Genomic DNA, 12,581 nt, shown 5'->3' on the forward strand with positions numbered 1-12,581 from the left:
TCCCAGTCTTATGTTCATTCAAGGAAATCAAAACTGACTTGCTCATTAGACATTACAAGGCACTGGCCTTTGCTTTAAATAAAGCTTACATTTACTTTGTCTTCAAGCTTACTTCTGTTTTACAGAGAGAATATTTTACATTAGTGTGTGCTTATTCAGAAATTGAGATAAGTGCATATTGAAAAAAAAATGTCTAAATGACTCTCTCATGCTTACTGTAAGTTAAGGCACGTTCTGGTAGGGCTTAAGTATGATTTCTTAACCATATTAACATCACTTAAGATTTTTAGTAACTGCAAAAGTGAGCTGTATTTATGCATTCACTGAACCTTACTTCTGATTTTTTTTGTAAGAAAATACTATGATCATGGATAACCAAGTCTGTGTCCAGATTATAGGGAAGTTAATCAACCGGTGGAGACAAAAAGGTTCCGTTTACAAGTAAATAATCACAACTTCTTACTATGGAGACAATCTTTTTATGTGGACTGCCTATATGCACACTCCCTCTCTTCCATATGCTTCCATATGCTTCCATAACTAATGCTAGATATTCCACAATTCACACTGTTCTACAGATACTTCTAAAAAGTCGATGGTCAGAATCTGTCAAGGAAACCCAAACCCACTCCCTTATTTTTTTCTTGAGTCTTAGCATTTTTGAGACTTTAAAGACTACAAGCAGTGAAGGTATGGAGTAAAAATGCCTGTATGCTTTAAACAGATTAAAATTTAACTGTCTTTTTCAGCATATTATCTTTACTGATAACTGTTCGCAGGATTGAAACTTTTCATATGAGCTTATTCTGCAGTACCGAATGGGGAAAAATGTTAAGTCTGTGAATACCATACTAAGGTAGGATTCCCCCTCACCTGTGTGAAAGGCAGATGTGAAATTATCCTGAGAAACGGTGTTTGAAGCTATAGCAAGAGGAATGATTTACAGCTTATGTGGGATAAACATTGAAATACAAACCATTTAAAAGGAAATCCTTCCTCTATTATCCTGTCTTACCTTTGTAATTTTTTTATTCATTCTTCTGAAAACAGTGAATAATTATGTTGGATTAATACATGGTTTAGTTTAATATTTTAACCATAGATAAATATCTCTAACTCTGTTAAATGCAGCCTATGATAATGTTAGGACCAACCTGTATACTTGCTGAAAGCAAGCTAGTACACCAAAAGTTTGCCCACATTTTTGTTAATTAATTGCAAGCTTAGTTTGAATACTTCGATTTTGATGAAATACATGTTTACAGGTTTTAAAAATGAATGCAGTAAATGGAATAATATAATTTGATTTCTACTGAAGTAATAGTAGCCTTCTCTCTAATAAGAAAAAATGTTCTTGTCATTATTTTCTTCTTGTTCTAGTAACAGTTGTGTAATGCTTAGCCATTTTGAATTTTGGACCCCTGTCTCTCATCCACTACAAAGTAAGAAATAAAAAGGACCATTAAATATAAACTTAAGTAGAGCCAAGTAGCCACTTTTTAAGTAAAGCTTCACTGTTCATTCAGGGTAATACTGTACATCGTAAGCAGCATACCATTTTGAAGGTAGATGTGAATGCTAACTTTTTAAAAGTATTTGATGTAAAAAGGAGTTGTTTGTATCAGTACTTGGATATACACATCTCTTTTCAAGTCAATTTAATTTATGAAATCTTTAGAACAGTAAAGTTTATTCAAGTAGGATCTTGTTTGCTCTTACTTACTAAAGAGTAATTGCATTTTTTAATAAACAGTTTACAGTTTTATACCTTTCCATAAAATGGTTTAATTTAAAACAATTGAAGTATGATTTAATTAGAAACAAATATTTTTTAATACACTTTTTTTTATTTTGTATTTGACTAGCAGAACTACTGTATTTATTAGCTGACTTTTCTCTGTAACTTTCAAGCTGAATTTAGACCAATGTCATAATTGAAATAATTTCATAAAGAAAGACTTGTTTTGGAAGTAGATAGTACAATTTGTGCAGTTTGAGTAACATCTATGCACTATCAGAGTTCAGACTTTATTTACCCGCTTACTTGCAATCTGACGTTACAGAGTTACAGGTCATGCCAGGTTGGGTTTATTTATGTAAAGGCTTCCTTATTTGAGTTTGTCATTGTGTTTGAAATACTGTGCTTAGTTCTGAGCTGGTTATTACAGGAGTGGAGATATGCGAGCAGGGGAAACAAGGGAGGCGAGAATGTTGGAACAAAGCTCCTTCAGGAGTCCTCTGTAAGAGAGAGTTAGGATTCCTTCAGTGATTCTGGTAGTTCATTAGGCTTTTTCTGGTTTCTTGAACAAAGTAACCCATAATAGTGCATAGCTTCAATTTATAATGCTATCTAGTTTATTTGTAAAATGGTGTTTTTCTCTCTTTCTCAGGCCTCATTAGAATCATCTTTAATGGTTAGACCATGTTGGTTGCTCATAGGCATACTGAGTTCAATTAGCACACCAAAAGTTTTCATCCTCTGATGTTTCTAATCAGTGATTTTCCAGGAAAAATGCTTGTTTTTTCTTAGTGTATTGTGTTTATGCATCTGCTATTCTAGCAAGTAAGATAATTCTGTTTTTCATGTATTTTATACCTGTTGCCTTCTAAATGGGCAGTTCCAGCAAGGAATTTCATTAGACTGCTCCTGTTTTCATACCACAGTCATTAATTAATACACTAAATAAGCACAATTGCAAAAATCAGTATTTAAAACTAAAGTTCACTTTTCAAGGCAAAATGTTTTGCTTTGCTTTTAGCCAATTCCTTACACTACACACCTTCCAGTCCTTCTACTAACCCCCATCTTCCTCAATAAATCACGAGTTACTTTATCAAATGGTATTGAAGTCTAGCCAAGTTATAACTGCTGTAGTATTTATTTACCAAACAAAAGTATCTGACTACTGTGACACAACATACCTATAGTTCCTATACATATTGATAAATCTGTAGTACACTTTATTTCATTTTTTATTTGTCTCCTTTAGTTCCTGAAAATATCTTTAGAATCTAACTGAAGGGCACGTGTGTTCACATTGCCTTTTTTTGTCCAAATCCAAAAGATACATATTGCATTGGCTGTTCTGTCTTCACAAAGTGCTGCTTCCTGACTTGTTAGCAACAATTGTTGAACTCTTCTTGTCATAAAATTGAGGCAACGTTTCTTTCAGAATCCTGAGTTCTGTTCTGGTGTCCCTGACTAAAGGACTTTTTTGGAATTATAAGTTTGGGGGACTTCAGTTTGTCCCTTTTATCAAGGTAGAGCGCTCTCCTGAAAACTAGCATATTAGCCAAAGTGTGCACCCAAAAGACTAAAATACCATTCGCTTCTATGCATCTTTCTTGTGCTGACCACACATGACCTCACTACCTCCTTTTTGTTCTATTTTTACTTAAATGGCTGGGAGAACTTTTTTTTCCCTTAACGAGGTTTGACTTAACCTGACTTTTCATACTATCCTTTTTATTATAAAGATAGTTTCTGATCTCCAAGGCATAGCTTTCTTTTCTGATTTTTTTTGTTTTCCTTGTGGGCTTCTTTTCATTCCAAGCATCTCTTGTGCCATAAGTATTCCTGCTAATTTTTTAACCTTTTCTATTACAATTTTTTTTTGTGGATGTAACCTCCAGTTGCCATTTGAGAATGACATTGGTCTCCCATACATCCTGTCTCATGTCTGCATGAATGTCTTGCGCATCTTAGGAAACTGAAGATCAATTCAGATCATACTAAGGTCAACACATATTGGATGACCAGCTGAAATTGCCACTTGGGCTCTCTTAACTCAAGGTCACCCATGTCGGCATTGACACTTGAGGTACCTTATGCTGACTGGAATCTCGCCCTATCTCCACTGTGCTTTAACCACTGGCACTTAACAGCCCAGGCTGTTAATTACAGGAGAAAAAGTTAAATTCAGCAAACGGTTCAAATCTTACAGGTGACTGTATTATAGACAATTGGTTAGTAGCAACATATAAGTGATATTACTGTTTCATTTTAAGTGTTTCTACTGTGGTGCATAGTTAGCTAACTTTTCCGTTAGTTAACTTTTCCACATTAGTAGACAGTGCTGCGTCCCTCACTTGCATTGCTGTCACGTGTTCTCCGTTCTCCTGGCAGATCCTCACGCAATTAGAAATGAGGCAAAACTGTAATCGTTAATTTGTTAAAACATGAACTTAAAGTTGGCATTCCTGGCAGTCTTTATTTTCTGAGGTGGCATAGCTTTAGGTATAAAACAGAATTTTCTGGATAACTATAGCTGGTGAGATTTTATGCTGTGAGTGACTGATTACTTTGAGGGTAAATTTCAGATGAATTCTGTCAACAGTGATAAATTGCTCATTGTTCATTGCAGTCTACCAATCAAGTTAAGCTAACGCAACTACAACATGCTGTAATTTTTAAGGATACCAGTGGAGGCTTTTGCAGGTTATTTTAAATTGTGCCAAAGTCCTGTCAGGATGGATTCCAATTTAGTTTTTCTAAAATAGTTAATAAAAACAAAATCTGAGCAGATCTAAACCACCAAAATATTTAAAGATGTGAAGCTTATATTCTTTTAGTTCATCATCTAGACGTGCATTTAAATTATATGCTTGTTTTGTACATTTTCTGGTTACTTAGAATATATTCTGCAAAAGCTTATCTGAAGTGAATATATAAGCAGCATACAAAAAGTCCATTAAAACGTGTGCCTTTATCAGTTTGCTTTCACATAATTGAACTTTGTGAAACTTTAGAAATTATTTCCGCTTTGACTTTTCTGTTTTATAGAAAAAATCCTCCTGTCTTAAAAGTAATGCATATCTTTTATGTTGGTTTGTAAACTTCACAGTCAAAACATTCTTACAGCATATATATGTGTGTGTGTGTGTGTGTATATATATTTTTTCTTTTTTTTAAATTAAATATTTTTAAGGAACCAGTAAGAGCAAGGCAGCAAAGAAATGTCGAGGTCAGCTGAATATGGTATTTGCTTACCCCTGCAGAAAAGGAATGTAAAGCATTTTATGGCTATTTAAGGATATTTATAGGAATAAATTGTAGGACCGCCCTCTTCATCCCAGCAGTTTTGTTACCTTCAGATCTCTCATGAATCAGAGTTCAGCTGAGTCAGAAGTCACGTTAAATGAGAGGTTTCTAAAGCTATTTATTGTTTTAACAGGCAATAGAAAGAAGAAAAACCTTTCTTCTCAATTTACTTCTTGAATGTCGATGTTCTCACACATTTATTTACACTTTTCTTACCTTTCTGATAAACATCTTTGGTAAGTAAGAGATACTGTTCAAGTTTTTATTGTTAAAACAGACTTCATCAGTTGTGCCATGCAGATTGATAGGACTCTTTCTGTTTCTTGGGAATAGGCAGTCATTTGTAGGAAATCCGGCAAATTGTAGAAGAATTTCTATAAAAGTATAGTTCCTGAGTGATAACATCATTTTTAGTCCTAGATTTTTCTTGCTTTAGAGAAGGTTATCTCTTGTTACTATCTGTATAGAAATCTTTACTTCAAACACTCTTAAGTGACAGAAATGTTTTGATACGAAGTGCTCTTAAGATGGTAGGATTGTGTTCATTGGGCTTTGCTTATTTGCTGTAGTTTTGTCACCTCTTCTCATGGATTTTAACAAGTCAGACTCAGTAGGGCATGATACCATCATACTGGAAGTGAATTCTGGGTTAATTATTTTTCCAGGTTTAATACATTGCTGTATGTATTTAATAACTTCAAAGTTCTGTCACAGAGAGCAGCGGCTCAATAAAGAGTGCTGAATCTTGAGTCAGTCATGTATCACTAAATTTAGCACATACTGTGAACCCATCTAAGGATTTTCTGCTTGCTGTAATTGACAGATAGCTCTGAGTTTTTGACGTCACAATTTCTGAAAAATAATACCTTCTGCAGTGAAAGTAGAGAAATATTAAAAGAAATATTAAAAGTGGTATACCCCGAGTAACTATATCCTGGGGACTGTGTTTGTACATGCCAAGGGCCGAATGCAGTCAATAGTGTCTTCTCTTGTTGGATTCCTGACAAATTTACTTAGTTCTGTTACCTATTGAGTTGTACATTAGAATAATCCCCCATTCCCAAGTTAAATTTTCCTTAGAGAATATATTCTTCTCTTTTTTTTTTTTTTGTTTTTTTTTTTTAAATTAGCATTCTACTGGTCCCTTGTGATACTTGATAAAAAGGCATTTTCAGGTCAATTCAAACATATCTGGTAAATGGTTTCTTTATGTAGATCTGATTTGTATAAATATGTATTTATGCACAATATAAAATGTATTTCTTCAGCATGAACCTTATTTTTCATCTTAAAGAGATTGTGCCCTTTTCTTTGTTTCTTTTAGGAATTCTCCTGTAACTTCTAATCTTCAATTAATTTGCTTTTAATATATTGTGGTATCTGCAGGTCTATTGAAATGCAGTCATAGTTCACTATTCCAGTATCCATGATGTTTTTCCTGTCTTAGAAGCTGTCAATGATACTTAATACATTACTTCAGTTACAGCATTCTATCCTTAATTGAAGACCATAAGCTAAAATAAAATGAGAAAGAGTTTCTTTACTGAAAGAGAATAAAAGTATATATGTACTTATTTTTTTAGTATATTTTTTACTGATTACTGATTATATTTCTAATTAACTTTCATTCTGGTTTTATATTTATTACCGTTACAATTTTGAGACAGCAAGTTGTAAGTGGAAATAGTGCTAAAAGTGAGAGGAGAATATGCATAAAACCATAGGTGGATTGAACATAGTAGAAAGAATGCAAGAAACATGGAAGTAGAAGTAAACAGAAAAATAAATTAATTTATAACCATTTATTGCCTTGATAGTGTATGTCTCTTGGAATAATTATTGTTTTGTGTTGCTTTAAGTAAAGAACAGAGGACGCTTCAGCTGTGCAAACCACAAAACCTCTGCCTACCTTTTCCAAACTTCACAGTACAATCAGTTGTCATATTGCTTTTGATTGCTGCAAGGTTGGCCCCTTGCTACCAAAATCTATTCTCCTGCATCTGTATAGTTTCCATCCACACATTCCGGTACATATTTTGTGGATTCTGCCTGTGGAATCCAGCCTTTTAAGTCAATTCCGCCAAAAGCACCTCCACTGAAAGATTACATGTAGTCATAGCTTCTCTGATCTGTGCTAAAGGCATTTGCTGTTTCTCGGTCTCTTCATCTGACGGTGTAAACCAGCAAAGGCCCACAAATGTCATTGACTTCACTGTATAGTATAATGCATTATAAGATGTACCCAGCATCAGAGGGAGGCGACACTGCATCATTTGTTGGTGTAGCCAAATGACATGCCATTGTTTTGCAAAAAATACAGGTTTTGAAAGATCTTCTTCCTAACAGTAAGATCGAGGAATTACTGAGTCCTTGTTGAATATTCAGTATAAATGCCCAGCTCTGAGAAAATTAGTTGTTTAGGCTCTCAAGCTAACTTTAATTGCCAAGTTGATTTTTTTTTTTAAGCCCTATTCCAAACAGTATTCTGTAGCATTTCTTCTGATTTTGTATCAGTAAGCCTCCTGAAATAAATTAAAACCTTGAATTCGCTCCAACGCTACTTGTTATATTTAACAAGTTGTGTGTCCTTGACAAGGAAAGGGAAAATTTTGACCAAAAGATATATCCAGTCCTCTTTGAACAGATAAAAGCGTTCAAAACGGATAAAAGCATCCTATTTATAAATTACAGTATTCAGCATATGTGCGAATAATTTTTTTGTCTGTGTTTATTTGTTTATGCTGTAATTTGCATATTGCAGTTTCTTATTAAGTATAACACATTAAATATTTTTAACATTATGTAAACATTACAATGTTTTCCTCACATCTGTATTCTTCTAATGCAAATGCCCTATGCTATATGAAGCATATATGAAAGACTATTCATTTAAAAAAAAAATCGTTACTTATTTTCTTTATGTTTTTGCTATAGTTAATCTGTAATATCAGAACCAAGAATGAGATAAAAAGGGAAGAGATTTACTTATTCTGAAGTGATTAGATTTTGGGGAACAGGATAGAGGGAAATGTTATACAATGTGACTTAAAAATTCATCCACTATTTTAAGGGAGTTTTGTTGGTATATAAGTGTTCTTATCCAGGTCTTACTTTTACCGCTCAATTATTATTTTGCCTGTCTTGAAACAGAGTACAGTGACGGTATTTTGATAATGAAAGGCTGTCAGGCATCGCATTAGCTTCTACATGTACTATCCCTGTCCATGCGATTTGCAGCAGCTTAAAATATTTCCGTGTGAGTCTTTTTGCATGGCTTAATGTTCCCCTCACATGATCAAAAGGAAAGAACCATGATAAATGAGCATTGAATAAACATGTTCAAGATAAGAATTTTTATTTGAGTTTAAAATGGTTCTGTTTCCTGTTTTCCTTTGTTCTCAAGGGAATAGATCTTGTTTTAATACAAGAGTTGGTAATGTCAGAACTGTTAGGAACTTGCATTTTTTCAGTTCCTGGTTTTACATGAGTTTTGCGTCACATGCTCAGCATAAACTGAATTATTTCATTGTTCTGATAGTTGCACAACATGAGGCATTTAAAGCCCTCTAAATGTATCAATTTTCCCTGTACAGAGCTCTGTGATACAATTTTTTAATTATTTTCTTTTACAGGTTCCTTACAGCCTTTCCTGGAAGCCTGCAGTAACGAATCCTTCTTCCATACTTGCTCTGTATTGCTTCGAAGTTCTAAGCTAGATATTCAGATTTTGGAAAAGCTCTGTGTTATACTGCAAAAACTCTCCAGAATAAAGTAATCCTTTACTACCATTATTCTGATAGTTATTATTAGATCAGCAAACTTGGGGACCTTTATCTTTCACCTTTTTCAAAAACTCATCTCTGTTTCGTTGTTTGCTCTACCATAGACAATGATGGACTTTCTCTGTTAGCAGTTAAATTTAAACTGTGTCACAGATGTGCAAGACAAGACTCTCAATTTGCTTATAAATCCAGTTCAATATACAGATACAAAATAAAAAAAAAACAAAAAACCAACCCTAACCTAAAGAGGAAATATTCCTTATGTATGCAGATGACAAGAATGCTTAGAAGAGAACCCTTCTTTTCTTTCCCCTTGACCTTCAGTTTTATTCTGGTACTTGGTAATAACATCCTTTGAAAATTTAGCCTCATCTGTGACTTGCATTCAAGTTTCATCAGTTTTCATTTCCTTCAAAAACAAAATTTAAAGTCTTGAGCCATTTAAGCCCTTTTGGGAATGTTAATCTTTATAAAATATGTTCCCGTTGCTTACTGGTTATTAGTTTATTTTAACAAAGGTCTTCATCATATCAGTAGTAATGCTGCTGAGCTCCATTGGTGCATTACTTAATGGGATTATTTTATTTATAAAAGCAGGTGTCTAAACTGAGCCATTTTTTACATTAGACTTGAAGTTGTTGACAAAAGTAAGGTTTTCATTTGACTTTATTTGGAACAAAATTGAACTCTAGGAAAAAAAAAATGTTCTCCTGTAAAATAATCTAATATGAATCATAACTTACATTGGAAATATACTAAAAGTAAAATTTGCCTAGAAATGCTAATTATTTAAAATTTTTTATTTATTGTTTCTGGAATCTGATTTCACATTAGTGAAACTCTGTTATAGCCTTCCCTTGAGCTTTCATTATACTACATGTAAATACCACTTACTCAAGTGAAATGATAGTTTTTGGTGATTTTTGCCAAGATTTTTCTCACCATGCATTGGTAACCTTCTGTTTAGAGACATTATATGCAACAGAGAAGAACTATATGAAACTCCCAATATAATGCATATTTTTCTTCATTAAAAAAATTTTCTGTAGAATCCTTAGTGTTTAGATGAAACCTCTCAATTTTCAATTGACAATTATTTTATGTAAAATCTTTTGCAGAAGCAATAAGAAGATGTTTGAATTGTTTGCTCTTCACCAAACAATCCAAGAACTGCATAGGACTACAAATCCAGACCATGCTTTCCTCTATATAAACCTCAATTCAATTCTGTTGAATTTGGGATTGTCGAGGAGTAACTCTCTTACCTCCAGTCTAAGCACAAGTCACTAGCACTATCTTTCAATCCAATTATTGTTCTGTATAGTTTATACCAACTGCCTATGTTACTTGAAATTTGGATTTTTTTTTTACTGTTTTCTATAAATAAATTAAGCAGATCTTCAGTACTGTATAAGTTACTCTGTATCATGTGGAATTTCAATTGATATTTCCCTTATTCATAAACAGGAAAATGAAAAATTGTGTAATATGCTAAATGGCTTTCTTCAATACTTTTTAAAGAAGTGAAATAATGCTCCTGTTCTGAATGACTCATGCGATCTAAGGAATTGGATCCCTTGAGTAAGCAGATCAGATCAGAAATACCAACCTTTCCTTACAGGTATGAACCTTAGTTACCTTTGACTCTTCAGAGAGCTTTATAAATTATCAAATTATCTTTTGGGATAATTACAGTTTTAATGATTAAAACCGGATTTTGATTTAACATAACGAGATGTATTGAATAAGAAATTTTGTTATTGTTGTTTTGATTTCAGAATGTCTTAGTGTTTGTTTGATCTTTTCCTGTATTTATGTAACATTTAGTATTTTATCCTGCTTTTTATGAAATTCTCATGTAACTTTGGGTTGTAATGTCTCTGAAAATGTAAATAAAAACATTTCTTAAAATGCCTGGCAATAGTAATCCCTAATGTAAAATTACTGTATTTTATTGTTTCTGCTGTATTTTATTTTAATTTGCAATGCAATCCTCATTTGGTCTCTTAGTACCCACATTTCTTTTCTGAGTGTGATGAATATATTTTTTGTCTGCCACAGTTCAGTGTTCAGAAGTTCTTACATTAGGAAATAGGATACTTTTTAAAAATTCAACTTAAGTCTTCCATTTCTGATTTCTGATTTGTACTGTAACTACTGAGACTCTCTGATTGTAAAATTGAAACTGCAGTTAAAATTTGAAGATCTGCTGTATGTTACTCTCTGACTAGTCAGTCAGTATAAAACTTCATAGAGGTTTACTTGTCATTTTCATACTTTTTTTCTTGGTTTTCCTTTGTATTTTTTACCAGAAGTCTTTGAACTGAGTCTTTGAAGTTGAATTCTAACTATAAATACTTTTCTAGCAATTTGACTTACATTTCCGACAAGGTTTCCTATGAAAGGAATCTACACCAGATTTGGCACGAAGTATGTCTGGAAGAGAGAGCAAGCAGTGTGTACTCTTTGGGCAGGAAACCAATTCTAGGTAGTTTTTAAATAACACTAATCATAGCTACAAGCTTTTGCTGACAATGGATTATGTTTTGGAATAAGTATTGCTTCATCTGTAGTTTTGGTTTTCTGTCAGATTTACCAGCAGTGCAAAAGCTTGCATATATCTTTGGCTGGAGACAAAATCTTCTTATTTAGGAAGTGTGTTCCCAGTCCTTATGTGCTGCTCCGTCTGCTTGGTCATTAAAAATACTAGAAAATTAATAACCAGAAAAAGCTATAGAAAGTTGTTAGGTTTCCTATATCCACAGGGATGTTGACTGTGCTCTTGGCTTTCAGCCTTCGTCACTGTTGTTTGTTAATCTACTAATCTTCCTTGTGGTACCAATTTAACACAATGTGTTCATCTAATAATGGCAAAGGTAATGCGGTAAAAGAGGCGCATAGAGTATGGTGTAGCTTTTACTGTTGGTCCCTTGTGTTTTATATGCAGTAGTGTTTAGTCTGAAAAGATGAATCACTGTTAATTTCAAGTTTTTATGATCTAGAATGTTTCTGTTAAAATGCAAAAAAAAGTTTTTTGAATCTTAATGTAATTAAATTGATGAACTAAGGATGAGACTAATGATTTTGATCTTAAATTTTAACTGAACTGTGAAGAAAAATACAAGTTCTTGATTTCACATTCATATTACAGTAAACATAAAAAGTATCAGAAATAAAGAAATTAATTATGCAAATGAATATGAAGTGTCTTGTGAAGAATAGGTAATTCTATAAATAAAAAAGCAATAGTAAAGTTCCAAAATGTGCATATGATTTTTGAGTCAGGGTAATAATTCTTGGATAAAAAATGAAAGTCACAAATACACTCTAGTAGAGTCATATGGAGGAGGCTAGACTTGTGATGGTAGAAGTGAATTTTTTTTAAGCCAGTTGTTGACAGACAACTTACAGTAGTTCCTTAGTACATTGTCATAAAACTTTTCAGTGAAGATCTTTAAAGAATGTAAACCATGCCATGTTTTTTCCCCAAATTTATTACTAATCAATCCTGTTAATGCAGAAATATTTATGAAGCCTCCTAATATCTAGAAAGGTAAAACAATGATGAATTTGGGATTGTTTTTATTTGCCATCAGATTTTCAGTTTGCGTTGGATTGCATCTTTAAACATACATGGTTTTATGGGACATGCGGACTATAAATACAAGTGAAAAGATTGTCTTAAAACAATATGATTTCAGGATCAGAGACTTCAAGGAAAGTAAAATGTCAGTCTACTGAAAACGGAACTAAAATGA

General features: G+C 33.0%; 1 protein-coding gene across 4 annotated transcripts in view; it reads left to right on the forward strand.

The window, feature by feature from the left end:
• The window catches only part of CCDC138 (coiled-coil domain containing 138), a 43,094-nt gene extending 31,009 nt beyond the window's left edge, over positions 1-12,085 (forward strand). For all 4 annotated transcript variants that reach the window (XM_075136310.1, XM_075136327.1, XM_075136319.1 and 1 more), the window contains 2 exons: positions 8,674-8,812; positions 9,942-12,085. In XM_075136310.1, the coding sequence (XP_074992411.1) occupies positions 8,674-8,812; positions 9,942-10,113 (311 nt within the window). In that variant the 3' untranslated portion in view covers positions 10,114-12,085. The remainder of the gene's footprint in view (positions 1-8,673; positions 8,813-9,941) is intronic.
• Positions 12,086-12,581: the final 496 nt, after the last annotated feature.

This window comes from Calonectris borealis, chromosome 1 (assembly GCF_964195595.1).
Source record: "Calonectris borealis chromosome 1, bCalBor7.hap1.2, whole genome shotgun sequence".
In the NCBI taxonomy this organism is placed as follows: Eukaryota; Metazoa; Chordata; class Aves; order Procellariiformes; family Procellariidae; genus Calonectris; species Calonectris borealis.